Source organism: Henckelia pumila, chromosome 1 (assembly GCF_033568475.1).
Source record: "Henckelia pumila isolate YLH828 chromosome 1, ASM3356847v2, whole genome shotgun sequence".
Classification (NCBI taxonomy): domain Eukaryota; kingdom Viridiplantae; phylum Streptophyta; class Magnoliopsida; order Lamiales; family Gesneriaceae; genus Henckelia; species Henckelia pumila.
Window position 1 is genome coordinate 66902184 of NC_133120.1, and position 26115 is coordinate 66928298.

General features: G+C 34.0%; 1 protein-coding gene across 2 annotated transcripts; it reads right to left on the minus strand.

Moving 5' to 3' along the window:
• Nucleotides 1-21573: 21573 nt before the first annotated feature.
• On the minus strand, nt 21574-25110 carry LOC140875030 (glycine-rich RNA-binding protein 4, mitochondrial-like). Of its 2 annotated transcripts, none has more exons than XM_073278551.1 (4): nt 24875-25110; nt 24059-24127; nt 23880-23986; nt 21574-21942 (listed from the first exon to the last, which is right to left on the minus strand). In XM_073278551.1, the coding sequence occupies exons 1-4, from the start codon at nt 25095-25097 to the stop codon at nt 21730-21732; spliced, it is 612 nt and encodes a 203-aa protein (XP_073134652.1). In that variant the 5' UTR covers nt 25098-25110; the 3' UTR covers nt 21574-21729. The 2 variants fall into 2 exon arrangements, with proteins under 2 accessions (XP_073134652.1, XP_073134653.1); XM_073278552.1 differs by lacking the exon at nt 21574-21942 and adding an exon at nt 23333-23796.
• Between the last annotated feature and the right edge of the window lie 1005 nt (nt 25111-26115).

Here is a 26115-nt window from a genome sequence, read left to right on the forward strand (position 1 = left end):
GCTCACAAGAACTCACACCACTTACAACTTAGCAAAGATCAACTGGACACTTTCAATTGTTACATACATACAAGAAGAGTTCGACACTTACATTGAAGATCGTGTACAAAGACCAAAGAACACTAGCACACACATCTAGACATACCAGATCTCTTAAGATTATTTAGTGTTACGTGTTGAGTTGTACAATCTCTGTAAACTAATAAGTTGAGTGAACTGATCAAAAAACTCTCGTAAGATCAATCGAGAATTGATTTGTTGAAGTCTAGGAGTATTAGTTGTAGGCAGTAGGGTAAGTCCTAGCTGAGGTGGGGATATTGCAAGGGTTGTAATACTCAAATTATTCTAGTAGTACCTTCTGGAAGAACTTGAAGAAAAGGTGATGTAGGAGCAGTTGAGTCTCCGAACATCCAGAAACATACCACTATATTATTTACTGCTTTCTACTCTTGCTTATCAGTAGAACCAACTGATGCAGTCTAATCTCCTAGTTGACCTCTTCCGCACAAGTAAATTTGTTGGTTGACTCTTGGAGATGTAAGAGAAATGAGAGTTTAGTGGCTCACACTACTGAACTCACTAACAGCAAGTAGCTACTGCCCCTATCAAATCAGTTTCAAGACAGTAGTAGCTCACTACTGGTCTACCCCAGTAGCAGTATCATTCCGATCATGACAAGTGGTATCAGAGCGAGGATCCTTTCTCACTCCTAAACGATGAATCATAACAGAAACAGAAGACACATTATAACATAACAAATCATTCAGCACTGCTGACAGCTGCACCTTCAAGAAGATCATTGTATGCCTTACTATTAAGAATGTTTAACAAAATTTGATCTAGATAGAAGAAAGCAGATGCTAAACCAACAATAAGCACAAACAACTTAAGTTGTTTACCAGCCAGTTTAGAATCAGATTCAGTGTTAATATCAACGAGTGCCCTGTCAATTTGAGCAGGACTAGAAAACAGCATCTCAGATCACGAATAAGCTTTCTTATTCCCTATATTTTAATTTATTGCATTTTATTTTATAGCAGCAGACAATAATAACGTAGCAGGGAATGTAAATACATTTCATTTTTGATTCCTAACTACACATATCTCCCATATGATAAAAATTTTCCTAGAATCTATCCAGACACCCAGTGTCACGCCCCAAAACCGGGCCTTGTTGACATCGGCGTTGTTTAACATTTCGAATTGAAAAACAACAAGCCACGTAGTATAGAGAACAACCTTCAACCAGTCTTTTATATAATCAAATATGTCTTTACAAAATAGGAAATACGACAATAGCGGGAACGACAAAATAATAGAAAATAACTTCTAATAAAACTTCAAATTGATCACCAACCCCAGAATGCATATTGTTCATCCTCTTCTAGATTTTCTTCGGTATCTGGGGAGGAAAGTAAGGGGGTGAGTGTTTTGGGAAACACTCAGCAAGTGGGGGCCGATCGAGCACGATAAACACCAAAATATATTTACATGTACTCATGTATATTTCATAATCTCGAAACAAAATAAGCATGTTGAATTCGAACAAATATGAAGCAAATATTGCACTGTTAATTATCTCATTTTTCGTGGTTCTACTGATCAGTCCCCTATATGTTACTCCTCTAAGGGGCGAGGCCAAAGGAACGGTTATTATAACCCACCGCATCAGGGCCATATCAAATCAAATCAAATCGTCGGAAATTCCTTAACCATTTCTAAATCGACTCTTAACAATGCATCTCAAATATTTCCAAATAATTCTAACATGCTTCAAATAATATCACGAATAGCCAATAAATAATATATATCAAAGTTAAACGAATATTATCATGCCGATCGAATTTTCAAAAGTATAAGTATTTATGTTATAAAACTTAACTCACACGCAAAAATAAATATAAGTATAGAAACTTATATCACACAAAAGAAAGGTAGAAGCCCACTTACAGTATTCGATTTCTAAGAAAATCATGTAGGAGTAAAGATTGTTGGAGAGCCTCGACTTCGGCAAAACTTGAACTAGATTCACAACGAAATCTGTTCGGTTTTAAGGGAACTAAGCTGCTCAACTTTTCTGGAAAAATGCAACTCCTCGCTCGACTTCGGTGCTGCTTCTTGGCTTGAACTCGGGCAACTTTTTGGATTTGGTTGCAGTAGATGATTACTTGAACTTGGGTAGATTCGAAGGCTTCAGGAACAGGCAAAAACTTGCACTTAAAATGGACAGAAACCTCTTCCAAAATGGACAGAAAGTATGATCGAAATGATGCCGACTTTTTTTCCGAGATTTCTGTTTATCACTTGTGCTCGACAATGAGCAGGCTTTTGAGCTTCGTACGGTTGCTGATGTCTTCGAATTTAGGAGGGACACAAACTATGTAAGAATTCTGATATATGAAGAGGATTCTGCAGCCTCTATCAACCACAAATGGCAGCACACTGGGCAACAAAAATGGAGCTCAAGAAAACCAAAAAAAACAGCAGCTTGGTGCTCGAGAATTTGGAGTTTTTGGGTGTGATCTTCATTTTCAAACTTTGGCCACTATTTATAGGCTGAAAATCTAACTGAAAAGCCTCTCATTCATGGCCAATAATTCCCATTAATAGCCATGATTCCTCTTTATTCTTGCTGTTATAATTCTTGACTGTTACTCACATCAATTTTGAATTTGAAACATCTGCCTTCCTTCCTTCCGTTAAGGCTCTTCATTGCTTGCTTGAAGGCTGAAAGCTGGGTTCTCACATCCCACCCTCCTTATTGAGAGTTTCGTCCTCGAAACTTGCGTCGAGTTGCTATTCAAAAAGATAAGGATATTGTTTCCGCATATTCTCTTCGAGTTCCCATGTGGCTTCCCTTTCAGAATGATTAGACCATTGCACTTTAACGTATGGTATGATCCGTCTCCTTAGCACTTGGTCTTTTGTATCCACAATGCGAATAGGAACCTCTTCATACTTAAGTTCCTCATTTAGATTCCCTTCGATTATAAGAGGTGCACTTTCAAGGACATGACTTGAGTCTGAAATATACTTTCTGAGCTGAGATACATGGAAAATATTGTGAATCCTTGACATATCTGGTGGTAACGCCAGTCTATATGCCAATGTTCCCACCTTGTCCAAAATCTCAAATGGTTCGACATATCTCGGGTTTAACTTCCCGTTTTTCCCGAACCGGATCACCCCTTTCATGGGTGAAACTTTAACATAAGACTTTTCGCCTATGTCAAATTCCAACGGTCGTCTCTTCATATCAGCCCAGCTCTTTTGTCGATCCTGAGCAGCTTTGAGTATTTCCTTGATGATAGAAACTTTTTCTACTGTTGTTTGGACGAGGTCAGGTCCAGTGATAGCTTTCTCTCCCACTTCATCCTAATACAAAGGTGAACGACACTTTCTCCCATACAAGGCTTCGTATGGTGCCATTCCAATACTGCTGTGGTAACTATTATTGTAAGCGAACTCGATTAAAGGTAAGTGTTCACTCCAGTTACCACTAAAGTCTAGGGCACAAGCCCTCAACATATCCTCCAAGGTTTGAATTGTTCTCTCTGTTTGGCCATCAGTTTGCGGATGGTAGGCTGTACTGAGAGTAACCTTGATTCCCATTACTTCTTGAAAACTTTTCCAGAATCGGGACACAAATCTCGGATCCCTATCCGACAAAATACTAGCAGGTACCCCATGTAATCTCACGATATTGTCCATATATAGGGTAGCTAGCTTATCCAGGTTATAATTCATGCAAACCGGTAGAAAGTGCGCTGTCTTAGTTAGTATATCCACAATTACCCATATCCCGTCATGACTTTGTCTTGACTTGGGTAAACCAACAACAAAATCCATAGAAATGTGCTCCCATTTCCATTCCGAAATTTCCAGGGGCTGCAATAATCCTCCAGGTCGTTGATGTTCGGCTTTGACTTGCTGATAGACCTGACACCTGGAAACAAACTCTACAACATCCTTTTTCATTCCATTCCACCAAAAATTGCCTTTCAAATCCCTGTACATTTTGGTACTGCCGGGATGAACTGAAAATTTTGATTTGTGTGCTTCAGACATTACCTCCTGATGAATATTGTCAATGTCAGGTACACACAATCGTCCTTTCATCCACATAACTCCGTTTTGATCTATTTCAAGATTTGGTGACTTTCCTTCTCCTGCTTGCTCCCTGAGTTTTGCTAAAGAAGGATCTTGGTTCTATTTCAATTTGACGGTTTCTCGCAGACATGGTTGTGCTGAGAGTGAAGCTAATATCACCTTACCCATGTTCTTCCGACTTAGAACATCAGCTACCTTGTTTGCTTTTTCAGGATGGTAGCTTATTGTCAAGTCATAATCCTTCAATAGTTCAATCCACCTTCTCTGTCTCATATTCAACTCTTTTTGAGTAAACAAGTACTTGAGACTTTGGTGATCAGTAAATATTTCACACTTTGCACCGTAAAGATAATGTCTCCAAATCTTTAGTGCAAAGACTACTGCGGCTAATTCGAGGTCATGCGTGGGGTAATTTTGCTCATACGGTTTTAGTTGTCTTGAAGCATAAGCAATCACCCTTCCATCTTGCATGAGTACGCATCCCAATCCTCCTTTTGACGCATCACTATAGATGGTAAAATCCTTGCCTTCAGTCGTTAGTGTCAATACTGGTGTAGATGCCAGCTTTTTCTTCACAATTTCAAAGCTCTTTTCACACGTTTCATCCCAATTGAACTTAGAGTTATTTTGTTTGAGTTTGGTGAGAGGTATAGCTATCGAGGAAAAAACCTTCCACAAATTTTTGATAGTAACCAGCCAAACCTAGAAAGCTTCGAATTTCAGTTACTGTTTTTGGTCTAGGCCAATCCATAAATGCCTCCACTTTCTTGGGATCCACAGATACTCCGTCTTTGGATATTATATGGCCCAAGAATGTGACGCTCTTCAGCCAAAATTCACACTTCTTGAATTTGGCATAGAGTTCTTTATCTCTAAGCATCTGGAGAGTGAGCTTGAGATGCTCTTTGTGGTCTTCTTCACTTGATGAATACACAAGAATATCATCAATAAACACCACCACAAACTTGTCGAGAAATGTCTTGAATACTCTATTCATGAGGTCCATGAACGCAGCTGGTGCATTGGTTAACCCAAAAGGCATCACCATGAATTCGTAATGCCCATATCTTGTCCGAAAAGCTGTTTTCGGAACGTCTTCTACCTTGACTTTCAATTGGTGATATCCTGACCTTAGATCGAGCTTGGAAAAGACTGTAGCTCCTTTGAGTTGGTCAAACAAATCATCAATTCTTGGAAGGGGGTACTTGTTCTTGATTGTGATCTTATTGAGTTCTCGATAGTCGATACACAACCTCATACTCCCATATTTCTTCTTCACAAATAGAACCGGGGCTCCCCAAGGAGATGCGCTTGGTCGTATTTGCTTTTTATCCAACAATTCTTGCAGTTGCTCTTTTAATTCTTTCAATTCCGCTGGAGCCATTCGATATGGTGCTTTTGAGATAGGTGCAGCACCGGGTACTAGATTAATCTCAAATTCCACCTCGCGGTCAGGAATTACTCCAGGGAGTTCTTCAGGAAACACATCCGGAAACTCTTGTACAATCGGAATCTCTTCTAATGCAAGCGTAACTTCTTCCTTTACCTCACCTACTACGGCTACGTATACTTCTTCTCCAATTTTCATAGCTTTCCAAGCTTGAGAAGCAGATAAAAGAGACTTCTGCTCCTTGGTTTTACCATGATAAATGACTTCGTCGAGGTTTGAAGTTCGCAGTTTGACATTCTTCATGCGACAATCAACTAATGCATGATTATTTGCTAGCCAATCCATCCCCAGAATGGCATCAAATTCTACCATGTTTAGTTGAATCAGTTCAGCTTGAAATACGTGTTCACTGATACCAATTATGAAATCTCGGTGTACCCTATGAGTTTCAATTGCTTTACTAGTGGGAGTTGCTACCCTAAAAGGTTCCAAAAGTATTTCAGAAATAAGTCCTAACTTCTTAGCAAACCTGTTTGATATAAACGAATGCGTAGCACCACAATCAAACAACACATAAGCAGGAGATTGGTTGATTAAGATGGTACCTACCACGACATCGTTAGCTTTTCCTGCCTCCTCTTGAGTTAGGGCAAACACACGTGCGTTAGGCTTATTCTCCTTGTGATCCTTTGGTTTGTTGGATGTAGCATCTACATTTGATCATGTCCCTCTCTTAAATGGCTCAGGACAGTCAGCAATTCTGTGTCCAAGCTTCCCAAAATTAAAGCATGCTCCAAACTTCTTCCGACATTCTCCAGGATGACGGGTATTGCAGGTAGGGCACATCTTAGCTTCTTGATAGTTGGAGCCGGTAAAAGTGTTCTTGGTTACTCCACTAGCCTGATTGGGTTTCTTGTATGACTGCTTTCCTTGAGAATATTGGCCAGATAGAGGCCTCTTATTCTTGTTTTCATCTTCCCTTCGATTGATGTTGGTCTCAGCTCGAATCGCGGCTCCCATTAGATCAGCAAAGCTTGTGGCTTGGTATACTGCTAACGCTATCTGAATACGGCTACTTAACCCTCATTTGTAACGGTGCATCTTCAAAATATCATCCGCCATAATCGTAGGAGCATATGTCCCAAGTGAGTTGAATTTTGATGTGTATTCAACCACTGACATATCCGGATCTTGGGTGAAATTTTCAAATTCACTCAATTTCTGCAGTTTAACTTCGGCTGGTTAGTACTATTTCAAGAACGTATCCTTAAATTGTTGCCACGTGATTGGACCAGCTGTTATCATAGGTGATGAAACTGCCTCCCACCACTTGGCTGCTTTTTCTTCCAAGAAGGGTGTTACTACATCCACCTTAAACTCATCAGGGATCTCGAGTAGGCGGAGTTGAGTCTCGATATTCTTGAGCCAATATTGGCCAACCTCAGGATCTGGATCTCCTTTAAAGGTTTGGGCTCGATTCTTTCTCAATGACTCGTAATGATACTTTACCCCATGCACCAGTGGTACTGCCCGTGGTGTTGGATTGCCATTTACAGGCGGGTTTCCAAACCCTTGAAGGGTGTTAGCCACAATGGCCGCTATAGGCGCCAAGTCAGCATGATTTAGGCCTAACCTTTGTGGTGGTGGTGGTGGAGGCGGAGGGTTCCCTTCATTGTTGTTGTTGTGGTTTCTATAGCGTGGGTTACGATTGTTGCGTACTGGTCTCTCGTCCATGTCCTACATACGTAAAAGTTTCTAAGATTCTGATAGATTTATGGATTAGAAAAAAAACAACTTAACAAGTTGGACACATAGGTAAACAAAAGACCATTCATTGAATTTCAAAATAACAACCGAATTGAAATAACAACTGATAGTTTTGGAATTGAAAGCAACAACTGAATTGGAAATAAGTGACAAGGAAACAAAGCTGAACCAAAAACTAATGCATCCACACTAATCTAAGTCTATAACTTCTCCATCCCCCACAGCTTCGACGAGCTCTTCCTCCACCTCTATCTCTTCCGGATCTTCCTCCGGATCCTCCTCGGGTTCCTCCTCGGAATCCTCTTCTTGCAGTTGATTTACGGCCTGTAGTAGAATGGCATTATGATTATTCAAGTTTGCCACTGTACCCTGCAATTGCTGAACTTGAGCTTCCAGCTGCTGGATGCGATCTCGCATCTGTTGACGACGCTGCCCATGTTCTGCGCAGGACTGCTGCCCCAACTGCTTCTCATGATCCACCTGTTTAGTCAAGTGGATAACAACACCAGATAGCTCTGCTATGGTGTCCTGTGCTGTACCCAATCTGACTTTCGTCTGCTTATGCTCTATCTCATCTGCCTCCATTTTTCCTTTTGTCTTCTTATGCTCTTCTTCAGACTTAATCACTTGGTTGCGTAGAGCTTCTTCACGGAAATGATTAAGGTCCATGTCATCACGGAGGTATATGTTATCCCCCCTCACTTGCTCTAACTCATAGAGGTATTTGTTGGCCCTCTTCTCCCATTCTCGCTGCTCACGCCTAGCAAGAACAACCTTAGCACAAAGTCGAGTAATCTTATGCTTCTGGTTATCAATAACCAGTTACTTCATGCGAAAGATGGAATGGGCACGGGTACGAGGAAAACTTGGCGCCATTTCCTGAAAGAAAACAAATGAAAAGGCAAGGCTTAGAACAAAATATCAGAAATCAGCAATTACACAACACATGAACAGTTTGCAATAATTACAAACGAAAATGGGACTTTTCGGAAATATTTTCCAAAAATGGAAAATTTTGAGATTTTTAATTGAGCTGACAGTATCGATTGTGAGGATTGTGACACAATCGACGGAATTAGATTTCGAGTTTTTTATGAAAAGTTATAAGGATTCTAAATCTTTCCTAAAACGGCAAAAACGCTATTTCGGAGGCCTAAACGATTGAGTTCGGCCTAAATAAAAGTTTCCTCATTGAGAAATTATATTTCGCAATGACTTTGATTCGTGAGATCGTTTCGGAGGGAACGACATTGGCCTTTTGGCCTACTATGAGAAAATGTCTAAAAATTTTCCTAAGGAATTCCCACCCGGATTATGAACCTAGCGACTTTGATACCACAAAAATGTCACGCCCCGAAATCGGTCCTTGTTGACATCGGCGTTGTTTAACATTTCGAATTGAAAAACAATAAGCCACGTAGTATAGAGAACAACCTTCAACCAGTCTTTTATATAATCAAATATGTCTTTACAAAATAGGAAATACGACAATAGCGGAAACGACAAAATAATAGAAAATAACTTCTAATAAAACTTCAAATTGATCACCAACCCCAGAATGCATATTGTTCATCCTCTTCTAGATTTTCTTCGGTATCTGGGGAGGAAAGTAAGGGGTGAGTGTTTTGAAAAACACTCAGCAAGTGGGGGCCGATCGAGCACGATAAACACCAAAATATATTTACATGTACTCATGTATATTTCATAATCTCAAAACAAAATAAGCATGTTGAATTCGAACAAATACGAAGCAAATATTGCACTGTTAATTATCTCATTTTCCGTGGTTCTACTGATCAGTCCCCTATATGTTACTCCTCTAAGGGGCGAGGCCAAAGGAACGGTTATTATAACCCACCGCATCAGGGCCATATCAAATCAAATCAAATCGTCGGAAATTCCTTAACCATTTCTAAATCGACTCTTAACAATGCATCTCAAATATTTCCAAATAATTCTAACATGCTTCAAATAATATCACGAATAGCCAATAAATAATATATATCAAAGTTAAACGAATATTATCATGCCGATCGAATTTTCAAAAGTATAAGTATTTATGTTATAAAACTTAACTCACACGCAAAAATAAATATAAGTATAGAAACTTATATCACACAAAAGAAAGGTAGAAGCCCACTTACAGTATTCGATTTCTAAGAAAATCATGTAGGAGTAAAGATTGTTGGAGAGCCTCGACTTCGGCAAAACTTGAACTAGATTCACAACGAAATCTGTTCGGTTTTAAGGGAACTAAGCTGCTCAACTTTTCTGGAAAAATGCAACTCCTCGCTCGACTTCGGTGCTGCTTCTTGGCTTGAACTCGGGCAACTTTTTGGATTTGGTTGCAGTAGATGATTACTTGAACTTGGGTAGATTCGAAGGCTTCAGGAACAGGCAGAAACTTGCACTTAAAATGGACAGAAACCTCTTCCAAAATGGACAGAAAGTATGATCGAAATGATGCCGACTTTTTTTCCGAGATTTCTGTTTATCACTTGTGCTCGACAATGAGCAGGCTTTTGAGCTTCGTACGGTTGCTGATGTCTTCGAATTTAGGAGGGACACAAACTATGTAAGAATTCTGATATATGGAGAGGATTCTGCAGCCTCTATCAACCACAAATGGCAGCACACTGGGCAACAAAAATGGAGCTCAAGAAAACCAAAAAAAACAGCAGCTTGGTGCTCGAGAATTTGGAGTTTTTGGGTCTGATCTTCATTCAGACTTTGGCCATTATTTATAGGCTGAAAATCTAACTGAAAAGCCTCTCATTCATGGCCAATAATTTCCATTAACAGCCATGATTTCTCTTTATTCTTGCTGTTACAATTCTTGACTGTTACTCATATCAATTTTGAATTTGAAACATCTGCCTTCCCTTCCTTCCGTTAAGGCTCTTCATTGCTTGCTTGAAGGCTGAAAGCTGGGTTCTCATTGATAAACTTTCTAGGATTTCTGTATCAGTAGAAATTTTACATAAAACCTTGTATCGCTTGATGACTGAAAAAGAAGGTGGATGCCCTTGCGACTGAAAACTTCTTCAGACGTGATTGCACCCAGTAGCCGCTTGTACTTCTCATATTTGTTGTGCCTATCCTTAGGGTAGACGACCAAACAATTTTTGGCAAACTGGATATTTACCTCCAACAAATTTATCCTCAGTGCAACTTCTCTTGTAACACGTTTTTTTGAGCATGATCATTTCCATGATTAGTTAAGCTAAATATAAATCACTCTTCTTTTTATAAATGAAAATGACCGTTCACATGCTCACACTTTCCAATGATAAAACAGAGTGTCGGGAATACGAAAGGACTTCTAGTTTGAAGAAGTCAAAGTGCTCAGACACGTCAAATCAACAGAAGCAGACCAGAAGCTATATTCAATAAATTTCAAGACATCCTTGGCAGAACGTGAGTATAGAAGAGCAGCACAGTAGATCATGACTAGTTCTGAAAACTGTCTACTTAACCATTCCAGACAAGTGAGACGAGTAGTATTTGAGCATACCAGAAGCTACTGGATCAACTATGTTGACCATGCAGCATATACCAGCACTACCAGTAAAGCAAAAGTCAAACAATTAGCAGATCAGAATCCATCTCGAAAGAATAACTTGAGTTAGGGGGGAACTTCAACATATCAAATGATGTTACAGACAATACAAATCTGGAGAAAAACAATCGATCACTCAAGAATAAGCTTTTATATCCTTGAACTTTTAAAATTTGATTTTTTTAGTTTGTTTGCTTTGTATTTGCCTCTTTATTTGTTTATGCGTTCACGTAGCATTAGTAAGTAAAATTGTGCATAAAATGAAAGAACTATCTCAGATAATAAAAGTAGATATTATTTATAGATCATTGTTTAAAATCTCTATCTCCCACTCTACGGCCATTTCCAGAAGTTCATCCAGACAGTCATTTCACCTGAATGGAACTCAACTTAGAGTGAGAACAGATTTATTTTCTGAAGCTCCTTCAAGAGCATTAGAAGACGAACACCCTCAGCACTGTAGATGTTCTCCACTTTGGTCGTCTTCAATCGCTGTTTGTACTTCTTCAACCTATTCTTCTCCTTCGGCAAGATAAGCGCAGCATTGCGAGTTTGGAGCTCGAAAATCTTAGCTCAGAGAGACTCTATTTTTTGGGGAAAAAAATCTTCATACTCTTTATTTCTCGCCTCAATCTCAACAGACATTTTGTACTTATCGTGTTGTATATATTCAATTTCCAGTTCAAAGTGTTTCTTTTATAGATGCATTCACAGTATACGAAGAGTCATATATAAATGATCACTCTTTCCAATGATATGACATACATGCTTAGGAATATGAAGAAACCTTCTCACATTGGAAACTACAACGACCTACGATTCGCTTGACATGAAGATCTATCAAAATCCATATGATAGACTAGGGATAAATGCAGCAGAACAAACTCAACTTCTGAGAAACAGCAATCACTCACTACGATTCAAAGTAAGCCTTCTTACCTCTTATTTATTCATATCAAATTCACTTATTCTTGTCTTAAAATGTTTGTAGTTATTCAAGTCTTGATTAATTGCAATAAACCAAAATAGGAGCAACACTAAAAAAAACAGAATTTATTTATATTTGTCTCCTAGCATTACAAATTTGTCTCTGAATTGCCATCTTCTACAACCTTACATAGATACCCAATTCACCAGCTAAAGCCCTCTGGCATCTTGGATATGCAGAAATTTTATTTAGAGAAGGTAGTTCCTTTATAAGTAAAATGAGGTAGATGCCATCAGGGCTAAAAACATTCTCAGGCCTGGTTGTTCCAAGTCTCTACATATACTTCTCCAGTATTGCAATTCCTAGACGAGGGGAAGTTACTAGAACTCTTTTGAGAAACTCTATCTTGGCTCTTAGTAATTGTATCTTTGTTGCAACCTCATCTTCACAAATACGTATGAGTACCTCCATAATTTAATTTTATTACCAGTTCTCTTTTTATAGATGAAAATTAGAATATGAAGAACTGCTTGCATACTCACATTTCCCAATGAAATGACAGGTACTAACAAAAACATGAAGAGATCTTTATTAGAAACCACCAACCTCATAACTATGATCTCTTAAGAATCTCTAGACCAAGAATAGGCTATTGCATGAAAAGACATTTCTCATCAAAAGATCTAAGTCAAAACAATTAGGTAAAGTCCAATCAACATCAACAGAATACCAGATGACTGGACTTCAGCAGAAGCAGTAACTAAGGGGGGACGCTAAAAAAATAAGTAGCAAATCCAACTTAGAAAGAAGGTAAATAAAGCAGTTGGACGCAAGCAGAAGAACAGATCAGCATATCCTAATCAGCAGAAGAACAAACTAGTAGAACCCTAGCATGTTAGAAAGATCAATCGAAATATCACGATACATCAAAACAATATTAGACATCAAAAAATTCATCGAGTTCTGAAAGTTTTTAAATTTCTTCAACAGAATACAAGAGTTGATGTGTTTGTCAAAAAGAGAAAAATGAAAAAGTGATACATTGCTCAAAGATTTGTTATACACCAAAAAGAAGGAAATTGTTAGGAAATCAAATATCTAAATTTCGGTTTTCAACAAAACAACTATGCACATCAACAACAGAAGCAGAATCCACGAAACAAAAGCATGCAGAAGAAGAAGAAGCATTACAGCAGAAGCCATCTCTGAACCAGTTAAAGCTATTAAATAAAGGTCTCTAAATACACTGAGTAGACTCAGATTTGCGCAATCACGGTGTACCTTCTTACAGTAAACTAAAAGACAAAAAAAGGCTAATTATCAACATATGCATTTGAATCAAAGATGATCGTTATCTTACACTTATAAATAGAGACCACAGTCAACAAAAGAACACACCGACTCACAAGAACTCACACCACTTACAACTTAGCAAAGAGCAACAAAACACTTTTAGTTGTTACATACATACAAGAAGAGTTCGACCCTTACATAGAAGATAATGTACAGAAGTCGAAGGACACTAGCACACACATCTAGACATATCAAATCTCTTAGTATCACTTTGTGTTACGTGTTGAGTTGTACAATTGAGTGAACTGATCAAAACACTCTCGTAAGATCAGTCGAGAACTGATTTGTTGAAGTCTAGGAGTTTCAGTTGTAGGCAATAGGGTAAGTCCTAGCTGAGGTGGGGTGTTGCAAGGGTTGTAATATTTAAAGTCTTCTAGTAGTACCTTCTGGCATAACCAGAAAAAAGGGTGACGTAGGAGCAGTTGAGTCTTCGAACATCCAAAAATATACTATTGTATTATTTAATGCTTTGTACTCTTGCTTATCAGTAGAACCAACTGATGCAGTCCAATCTCCTAGTTGACCTCTTTCGCACAAGTATATTTGTTGGTTGACTCTTGGAGATATAAGAGAAAGGAGAGTTTAGTGGCTCATATTACTGAACTCACTAACATCAAGTAGCTACTGCCCCCTATCACATCAGTTTCAAGACAGCAGTAGCTCACTACTGGTCTATCCCAGCAGAAGTAGCATCCCGATCCTGATAAAAAAAATAGAAAAATTAAAGATTTAAAATAATTATTTATTTTAAAATACTATATATCCTACATATTTCAATTTTAAAAAAATAAAAAAAATGTTAGTATAACTAAGATATCTATATCAAATCAAAATGAAACAACGAAATTTATATTTATATTTTTTCAAAAAAATAAATTAAAATTTATGTGGCATATCAAAATTTATTGTGTATTTTAAATTATAATAGTTAAATAATGAGGTTATTATCATATAAGATAAAATAAATACGATTAAATATTATAAATATAGTTATTATAGTTGTTAATGTAAAAAAAGAATGGATGGTAAGTTTTGAAAATTAACTCAAATTAAGGAAGAGTAATGTTGACAAAGAACTAAATAAAATAAAATGATAAGTTGGAGTGTGCTTAACAAATTATGGAATGCAAATAACACTTTCCTCCAAAATAAAGCCAACTATTATTATTTTTTTCCTACGAATAGTTTATCAATTTTATTTTTATTTTGGTTCTCCTAAATATTGAATCAATTTTTAACAGTGTGACCATTATAAAATTTACTAAATTCATTAAGGTTTCGTAACATATTTTACGATTGTTTTTACATATCCATTTGCATCAGGTGCAGCATCTTGGAAAATAGGAATTTAAATTCGTGTGTAAATAACAAATAAATTTTAATCATGAATGCCCACGTATGTATATATATATATATATATATATATATATATATATATATATGTATATACTTGTGGTGTGCGAATAAAAAATAAATTTTATGATAAAATTAAACAACTCTGGTTCAAAAAAAAAACAAGAAAAAAAAAGAGTTAAATCTCCGGTTTCCCTCAATCTCCCCAATTTCTCCGGTAGAACAAATAAATATAATTCAAAGGATGCCCATCAATTTAGGTTTCACAATTGTTCACACTTCCCAACCTATTGAATTCAAACATTTTGTCCAAAAAGTATTCCATAAAGCCTATACATTTTTAAAGCCCATGAAATTAAGGAGGCAATGTTAGCCCAATGAATCCATCAAAGTGCATGGCCAACTGATATTTTCGTAAATTCTTCGCTACTCATGTTTACATCTACTCTTTGGTGCCAGAGCTTATGCATAACTAGTGTTCTTCGTACGTGGTTTGTGTATATATACTTTTTATTAATTAATTTTCATGTTAATTTAAATTTAATATGATGAATTAAATATTTAGAAGTTTAGATGTGTGTATATAACTTTTTTTGTTATTTAATTTTTATATTAATTTAAAATGATACGATGAATTAAATATTCAAAACTTTAGATAAATATAAATAATATTTAGTAATTTAAAAAGTAGATAAAACATTGTAATTTCTAGATAACTTATAAATAAATTAATTATTCTATGTTCCTCAACCTTATTAATGTATTATATGTATAAATGATAATACAATTGTTATTTTTTGTACTTTATAATATGTTATTTCTAATATTAAGAGGGTGTTTGACTAAACTTATTAAAAATATCTTATAAGCGCTTAAATTTTAAAAATTGTTTTATGAGTTTATAAGCTGTTAGGACTTATTTTAAAATTAATTTGTTAAAATATTTGGGTAAAAAAATTTTTTAAACAACTGAATTATGTTGATATGTTTGGTATTATAAGATTTTTTTATTGTTAAAATTACCAAAAAGGGTATAGTTATATGAAGATATTGTTTCGAGTTATATATATACGGAAATAGATTTAGGATAAATTTATATTAAAAAAATAAAACTATTTTAATATTCTAATTTAGAAAATTTTAAATGATTTGGAAATTGTTTTTAAATAATATTTAATGTGTGAAGGATATGCTGAAGATTTATGAAAATATTAAAAAATATTTTATAGAGATAGAATGTTAAAATAAGAACTTTTTATAAAAAATAAGGTCACTCTTACTTTTTTAAAAACAGCTTATAAGTTGTCAAAAAATTTATTTTGACAGCTTATAAGTTGTTTGAAAATTTTTTTACCAAACAAAATTTAAGAGCTTATAAGCTCTACAAAACAGCTTATAAGTTCACCCTCAATTTTTTAAAAAACAGCTTATAAGCTGTCAAACAGTATTTTGAAAATTTTTTATCAAACAAAATTTAAGACCTTATAAACTTCAAATCATCTTATGAGTTGTTTTGTATAACTTATAAGCTGTTTTGTAGAGCAGCTCGGCCAAACAACCTTTAAGTGATATTATGGTTGTCAACACTTCTCATTTTATATGATGATGATGTTATAAATTATAATAAAGAATAATGGTATTTTTTGTTTATAAAACATACTATGATTTATGATGACAATTAATCGAGTTTAGAAATAGAACTTTTTATAATATATATGATAACGGACATTAGTTTATCAAAAAATATATCATGAATCCAACATTAGTTATTGTGAGCCCGTCGGTATATATCTATTTCTGTTCTCAACAAAAATCGTATTTAAACCCTTGTTTATTTATTGAGTAAAAAACAAAAGAATAATTTGCTGAACAAATCATTTATGGTCGCAGAAACCGAAAATAAAAACAACTAGCAAAAACATAGTTGCTACCAAATAAATCCATTGTTGAACAACGTCCCTATTACGTTTAACTCAATATTTTATCTTTTCCGCCCAAAAAATAATTTTGATTCCAATTTCTACTCATGTCAACAAATCTATTGAATTTTTTAAATAAATAAATAAATATATATATATATATATATTTATATATATTTATATATTACATCCAATTCTACATTTCACATCTCCCATAAATTTTCATGTTATTGTGTTATATTTTAATCGTATATACTATGTTTCAAATTTTACGTACCTTCTAAGTTCAATCAAAATATAATTAAATAGTTTTATCAAACAAAATCCCTTATCCTAAAAAAATGTTTTAAAAAAATAATTTTGGCATACATCCACAAATTTTAGTTTTGGTCATACCTCTTTCAATTTTTGAAATCTTTTGTCCTTGTTCATCCATGAGTACTGATGTTGACATGTGGTATCAAACACGTTGGCAAAATGTTGGCAACACATCATAAAATACCTAAAACTGTCAAAAAAAAAGCTGAATAAAATTGAAATTTTACAACATATCAAAGTGAAAAATATATAAAACCAAAATTACTTGTTTCTCAAAACCTTAACTTGCAGTTTAATGCTTTAAACATAGTTTATCAATCCCACTGTCTCAAGGAATTTTTTCCTACATGATGCCATGGATTTGATTTCATTGTTGAACATTTCTTTTTAGTTGGAGAAATATTAGCTAGAATAGGGTTTTTGAGCGTGAGATCTCGTGTCAAATTTAAAATCTAGATGTGAAATAAAAGATCAGGTTTTTAGTAGTTCAGGTTTGTCGAGAGCGCAGCTAAACCACGAGTTTATTTTTAGAAAGTTTTGAATTTAGGTATGGTTTGAAAAGATTTTTAGGTAGCACTTATCCACTTAAAAAAAAGCAGATAAATATTTTTCAGAAATTTTCTCAAATACTGCCTTAATTTAAAGCCTAAAAATAGATGGGGTATATGAATGTCACAATTTATAGGTCCACTTTGATAAATATTAAGTAGTTACGAATCTTTCTTTGATTCTCTTGCTTTTTAGCTAAAGATAAGGTGTCATGTCACACTGCAAACTCCTCTCTACCACTGCTTTTTTCATGGTTATGGACACATTTGGGCACGTGAAACAGAATTACGTTTGCAAGTAAAAATATGTCGGTAAATATTGTAAATTTACTCAATTTTTCGTAGACAGATGAATGGCATCGGATTATAATATTATAGGGCAAAATTCCGGTTCAGTTCTAAATGTTTGGACATATTTTTGGTTCAGTTCTAAATGTTTGGATGTTACTGGTTTGGTCCTAAATCTTTTCCAAAAGTTCCCGATTCAGTCCTAAATATTTATACGTTCCCGGTTTGGTCCTAAATGTTTCCCAAAAGTTTCCGGTTCAGTCCTAAATATTTTTACATTGCCGATTTCGTGCCAAATATTTCTCAAAAGTTCCCGATTTGATCCTTCCATATACTCGTGTGTTAAAACTAACATCGCGTAGTGTTATATCATTTATAATTGAGTTTTATATTATTTATTATATATTTAACATTAAACAAGCTGTAAATAAAACACAAATTTATTAGAGTTTTTATCCAAATTTAAATCAATTTTACACAATGTTCAAAATAAAAATATTAAATTCATGATGCTACAAAATAAAAACTTAAATAAAATAAACGAAACTTGAGGAATTAAAATTTAATAATGTTATTTCACATTTCTATTAATTTTGTTATAATCTCATTTATGATGCTTGCACATTTAAGAAAAAATTTGAAAGTTGGAAAAAGATATATATCTTTTTAAAACTCTTTTTATAATTTAAAAAATACTATTTGAAAAAAATTTATTATTAAATAAAACTTAATTTCATATCACTACTTCAACGGTGGTCAAATACTTCATTATATTTTCTCAATTGTTAACCATAAGTATTCTTCTCTTGAAAAATTTGATGAAAATTTCAAATATTTTGTGAAATAAGTAATACTAGTTATTTGCTAAAACATTTGTTTATTTGTTTGTAATTGATAATGTTTTTAACTATAAGATTACACGGTTCAATTATTTTTTATTCTATAATTTTATTTTGTATAATTTATATTATATTTTCATTTGAAAGAAATTCTTGTTCATTTATTATTATTATTATTATTATTATTATTATTATTAGCTTCTATTTTATTTAACTTTGTCTTTTGTTTGTAAGTTTTTTTTTATCACGCTTTATTTGTAGATGGAAGTACCAAACGAGAACTTTTGGAAAATATTTAGAACGAAATCTGGAACGTAAAACATTTAGGACTGAACCGGCAACTTTTTAAAATATTTGGAACCAAACCGGGAACATAAAAACATTTAGGACTGAACTGAGAATTTTTAAAAAACATTTCGGACTAAATCAAAAACATTCAAATATTTAGGACTGAATCAGAAATATGTCCAAACATTTAGGACTGAACCGGAATTTTTTCCTAATATTATACTACATAAAAGGCACGATGTTCTGATATGACTTTTAATTATCTGACATAAGGATCTTAACTTTGACATGAGACGTTGCCGATTCAAAACTTGACTATAATAACAAACATATTCCCTTACTAAAACAAGAAAAACACATATTTTTTTTATCTAATAAAAGATACCATAAATTTGCTTTGAATTTGTAATTTACTGCTAACAACTATATATGTTTCAATGTTTCTTCCACTTTTCAAATTAAAAATTCACACATTATCCATAAAATAACTAATATTTCTTTTCCAAAAAAAAATAAAAAAAACTAATATGTTTAATATGGTTGCATCATTTTTGTTCCTTAAAAAAATATTGCATTAATCAAATAATAATTAAAAAATTATAACTAAATATTTTCAATATAAGTGTCACAGTTTTGTATAAAAACTAAATCCCGATTTATCCTTGAAAATTAATTGTACGACTTGCAACACATGCACAATTGTTTTTCAATATTTATTCAGTAGGAGGTATAATACTATACCAATACTCAAATGCACGTATTGCATGTTTGTATACGTTCATTTTTTAACAAAAAAATAAAAATTAAAAAAATGAACAATGAAATAAAAAAAAATATAAAAATGACGTTCTCATATATAAATATCAATCAAAGGACAAAAAAACGTAAATGTGGTATTTCTATAATTAAATAGCTAATCAAAGGACAAAAAATAAGGGATATATATATATATATATATATATATATATATATATATATACTTCCAATTATAAATATATTAAGTTAAATTGAAATATAATTAAAATGAAGAGAAAAAATTGAATTAAAGATGATGCTTATCTGTCGGACAATTGCTACAAAATTTCACGATGAAGCGGTTTTTAAGAGAGGAGGTGATGAATTAATGTCTTGCGAAATTTCTTTGTTGAGTTTTTAAGTTTTCTACCGTTAATTGCAGGTAAAAAACAAAAAAACAAAACAAATCTCAATCTTTTGAGTGAAATTAATCATAGTGAACCACAATAGTTATCAAAATCAGTTAATCAAAATCTAATGAGAGTCTCGGTTGATCAAAATCTAATGAGAGTTTTCAAGTGAAGTGTGAAAGAAAATATAAAAACATAAAGAATTTTTATGTAAGTTGGAAAGAAAAAATTTCTTCTATATCTCCACCTCAATAGTTTCCCGAATATACCACTAAAAGACTTTGATAATTTATTCGAAGAAAAGTTTTTGCTATTCGAAGAGTACTTTTTGAAATCTTGAATTACAGGGAAATTATAAGTCTCTTGCCAAAAATAACACGCCGTATTTAATACTTGACAATCAGATATAAAACGATCATAGTAAATTTGTCTTTATTCCCAAAACGTTCTTACTCAAATTTTCCAATTTAAAAATTATTTCTAAGTTCAAGTGACATCGAGATTCACGAGGGTCAATCAATTTTGAAGTTATTTTCAACCAAGATGCTCTTAAATTGATATCAATTTTTTTTTAGAGTACATTGATAGCAATTGACCTGGTTTTATTAGATTAAATCTTTTGAATTAATGTCTTACGAAATCTTAAATTGATATAATTAAAAGATTTAAATTTTTGAATATCTGGACCCAATAATATTAGGCACCATTTCTATATTAGGTATCGAAGCAAATATCAATATGAATCACTCCTGATTGTAGTGAGTTTGATACGTAACTGTCAAGACACATAGGATGAGAGAGTTGCTCTTATTTTTCTTTGAAATAAAGATTGCTTTTATTTGGTTGTACATTTGAAGGCATAATACATGAAACAAGCATGAGGATTAAAAAATTTCAATAAGTTTTGAGGCATAAATCGTTGAGGTGCAATAATTGTTTCTCATGAAAAAAATAATCAAAACGTGATGTTTGAACTGTTGTACAATTTAAAAGATTATATTTATACTATTACGACTTATTAGATAATAACACACCTTATTATCCCATAGACCCTGATTTGCCCACAATCCGCACTATACAATAAATTCATCATGTGTAGCATAGAAAAACTCGTTATCCACTCGACTACATTATGGTTGTGTTTACTTAGTGGGATGAGATTACATGTGAATAAATCATATTAGGATTATTAAAATGATTTTGAAGGATTTAGAATAATGATGGATAAACAGTAACATGTTTACTTCGAGTTATTAATTTTGAAATTAAAATAATGATTGAATGATGAATGACAGTTTTACCCTCCACTTATGATATACAATCTTATGCTTAATTTTGTATTCATATAATTTGGATTGAGTTATTTTTGAACTAAATTATTATTGATTCACATGGAGGCATTTTCATTTATAAAAATTATTAGATATAAAAATATGTATTTTTTCAAAAATAATAAAATTGATAAATCGAGTTATAAAAAAGAGAGACACGAAAAGAAATTGGGAGGGAAACAAAAAAATTGAAGGAGGGTAGATTAGGATTTATGTGTATTTTTTTCATAAATATTGGTTAGGATGTGTTATCCCTTGTGTAATTAAGGATGTCTAATATCATGAATTAGGATTAAATGACAGGCCATGAGATTTGAGATATTTGATTTTTTTTAAAGTAAACAATGGATTAAGTTAGATTAATAAGTTTATCATATTGTTATCAAGCTAAGTAAACACACCCTATGAATATTATCAAGGATTAGAAATTCACCGTCTCCTATCGAAAAAAGAAAGAAAAATTCATCCTATTGTAGGGTGAACATACCATATATCACCCAACTACATCTGAAAAATATCAACAATATTTTGTAATTCACTACATGTACCATGGGAAAAACAACAAATGAAAATAGTACACAGAATCAAACAAATTACGATGAGTCCCTTTTCTTTTTCTTGAAAGATAGGGTTAGTCCTTTTCTATGGACTTTGGCAGGGAGACAAATAGATGACTCTTTAGATTCATCTCCTTCAGGCAATGGGTCCCTTTGCCAGAATCCATCAATCATACGTCGACACGTGTCGACCACAACCAAGAAAAATCTAGACTCGAACCCATCATCATCCCAATATAAATGTGCTGCCTTCCTTGCAACCAAGAGTATTCATCAAATTGTAGATGCATGATCAATTCTTGAAAAGCAAAGAAAAAAAAAAATCAGCTTTGTGTGCAATCATGGGATTGATTCGAGCACAGAAGTTCCGGTCCGGGCACGAGTATTGTTCGCGCTACATTCGGGAACAAAGAACTCGGCTTTACATCATATGGAGGTGTTCGGTGACACTCATAAGATTGAAGTTCGAACAAGTACACGTTGATGATTGATACGAGACAGAAATAACGACTATATTATATATATTCGCGCAAAGAATCGAACCACCACGATGACAAGTGCCCAAGTACTGCGAAAAAGAGAAGCTTCTAATGATCGATATTCGACTTCTAATGAGCATATATAGAGCGATGCAGAAGCCATCTCTTATGGCTTTTCTGCTGCCGATTATGGTCATTTATCACTTTGCAAGGCGAAGGAGCGTATATGCAATGTGATGCCTCGGAAATTTTCCAGGGCGATTCAATGGCAAAAGGTTTGAGGGATCACGGTTCTTGGAAAATATGGGGATGATAGGTCTTAAAGAACATATGGCTGTAAATATGTAATCATGCATAGATTGAGTTATTTCATCTGCTGATGATATATTTACACTACAAATTAAATGAGATTCCCCTACTGGGTTTTTTGATCTCCCTATATGTACCACCTAAAGTTTTGTCTATTTGATTTGTTCACCAATAAATGACTGATTTTTATTTTATAACTTTTAATTTACTTGTGATTCGGGACCAGGCATTTATAGCAGATACATGTTATGCCTGCAACACTTGTAATACTCTAGATAGGACAAAAACTGAATAGGCCATATAAATACATAGGCCTATGTTTGAAAAGTTAGCCGAGGTTACATTGTAATAATTCTCAAATAAAGGATACTGCCTAAATTTTGGCTACTCGGCAATGGTTATTGCACGTAGAGCGGCATAGTCAAAACTTGATGTGAGCCTAATTTGATCGAACTTGAGTCGAGTTTTTGAGAACCCGACGTTTTATAAAGGTAGAGGTCGAGTTTTAGTTGTTTCCAGTCCAATGGCTCGCAAACTACTCGAATAACTATATATATTTTTGTTCAGTGGATACAAAATTTTAAGGATATTTTTGTTAATACACTGTACACACCTAGAAGTTTTTTTTAATATGCTAGAAAGCCTTTTGTGCTTTTCGAGCACGAGTAACTCGAAATGCGCACAAGTCGAGCTCGAGCATGAAATTGAATGCTCAATCGAGTTCAAGTAGATAAAATTTAAATCGGGAGGGACTCGAGTTATATGGTACTCGAGCTCGACTGGTGTGCACTCCTAGTCACATGTATCACTAATTTTACTGATGCAATCAAGTCCAAATACAGAAACACCTCTAACACTAAAGATTTATGACAACCTTGCATTTCACTAAGTAACATTTACAATACTTTAGTCCAACAATTGTAAGCGGCGTGTAACTATAACCTGATATATATATCAGTTTCTTCTTTCTTTTTTTTTTTAATATCACATATATACATCAGATTTAAAAGGCTACAAGTGCACAAAGTTCAAGCTTCAAACTTCGCTCAGATATAAATGAAAGTTGACGGGATACCAAATATGATGCATGTAACATTATATTCTGTGACACTGGCAAAATTTAATTTGGGTTGATCTTGTCGATTCCAGTGTTGATTTCTAAGCATCCACCTTTTCCAGTTGGCTTTAGGGATTCTAAGAACTTACAAGGATCCAAACATTAAGTTGGCTAAAACTTGTATCGTGATGCCTTGGCACGAGGTTTGCAGGATCCAGGCTTTGCAATTGTCACATATATAAACTTTCCCTCGAAAAACTGACAAAGCAGCACAGAAGTACTTATTCAAAGAAGTTCATATCGTCTATACTAGACAAATCAAGAAAGAGGAATGCATATACCTTGCCGTTCATCTCTTCCACAGCAGTCTCTGCAAACTCTTCATTCATAAACCAAACATAAGCGAATCCCAGAGATTTCTTGGTTTGCTTATCAAGAATCACCTTTACTGTCACCATGTCAACCTTTTGGTTTATTTTCTTGGTAACAACAAGCACTCAAGACATGGAGTAAAGCGTACCTCGACTGACTTCTCCGAAATGTGAAAACACCATCTTTAGCCCTCCCTCAGAGGTTGATTGAGCCAATCCTACATCAATCTATTTGCATGCTTAAGCAGTCATAAAATATTTATGATACCAAATTACATATCAAGCTCAGACGGAATACAGGGTCACTGACAAGAATATGTGACAGCTGCTAAAAGCAACCCACAAATGTACACAAGCGATATCTTATAAACCATGAGAACCCATTTAAAGCCATGCAAATGGAGCTAAAATCATTGCATAGGTTGTAAAGATTCTAAAACTAGAAAGATTTAGGATCACAAAGAAGTGCTTTCATGAATTATAATACGTAAAAAAAATTATGAATCTATAGAAATAATAAAGACCAATCCACTCCCTTCTCTGGCTGCCACGGATGCAAATTCTGACATTTCATTTACTCGATCTATCAAACACGGCCACAAAGATGACAAGTATACTACCCATTGAACTGCATTGCATATATTCGATATATATGGAATTGAAAATTTTTTACAAGTGAAACAAACTGTAAACAGGATAATATGAATAAGAATACATCGTTAACATACATTCAAATCCACAAAGATTGCAACTGAAACATGGATCACATTGAATTCCAATTTTCCCACTGACTTTCCTTCAAAACGAGGAACCGCGCCCCAATATTTCAAGAAACTATTTCATGCAGCAGCAGCACGTGATAAAATTATAAAGCAGAAATTCAGCTCAATTTCATCGTTGTATACAAGCAAATGATTTCACACCTTCATTGCATCTAAAAAATGAATTTGCGATTCAAGAATCACCTTTGACGAATACTATGGAGCTCGAAGGAGCATCGTTATCCAACTCAATTGAAGAGCGCAATCTTGTAGAATTTTCAGCTCTCAGATTTGGACTCCTAGAAATCCCAAAGACGAGTTTTGTGGGAAATGGGCTTCTCGATCGAAATGATACGGGAATTGAAGATTGCTTTCGAATTTGTGGGATTAGAATTTGAGGATTATAGGCTGAACAGAAGAGGGCCATTTGAAACCCTAGATTTTATTGCCTACTACAGTTTGTATTAGACTATTAAACTCGACTCCGTAGAACTTTTAACTTTACAAGTTATGTTTGGGCTTTTGGGCTCAAATAATTTTACTATTTTGTATTTTGAAGTCCAAAAGCCCAAACATTATGAAATACCTTTTTTTTTTTTTAAAAAAAAAAAGTTGTGTATATAGCCCAACTTATTGAGAATGGATGATGGGCTTGGTGGTTTTGGTCCGACTTGGTATGTTCATTTATTAGTTATTATTCAAAAATGCTACAATTTACTAATGAAATGTTGGTGATTATTTGTATAGATAAATCAAAACACTTAAAAAAAAGTAGAGAAAAGTATTGTCCCAAGTTGTTGTTAGTAGGAAGGCGGTTGAGGAACCATGATGGCAAAAAAACAAAAGGACAAGTCAAAACAATTGCAAAAATTTGGAAAAAACTGGAACAGTGAGAAGATGGCTGAGAAAATAGTTCTCCCAACCAATAAAATAAAATAAAATAGTAGAAACATGATATATAGAAACAACTCTTCACAACTCAGCTCTCAAAAAACTCTCAGAAGGTTTAAAAAAACAACTCTCGGAAAATTTGAAATTTTGCATACGATAGTTTCAGTCGTTAATCTTAGTTAATAAGCTAATATTTTCGGTCTTAAATATATATTTTCCAACTCGTAATTTTTGTAATAATCGGAGGAGATTATAATGGACGATTAAATTGGAGCTCACATTTGCTTGTTTTGGAAGTTAAATTGTTTGCATTTTAGTCACATTTGGGTATTATTGCGGCTGATACGTCTGCAAATTAAATACAGCAAATTAAATATTTTTCAAACATATTTTTGACATGTCAAGTGAGACCATGATGTCTGTTGATCCGATTTTCTCTTATTTTTCCAACTTTTTATTGTTAATTCAATTCATAAAAAATAAAACTAAAAGCAAAATAAAAGACACAAGCAATTTTAACATGGTTCGGTCCAACCGACCTACATCCACAGGGC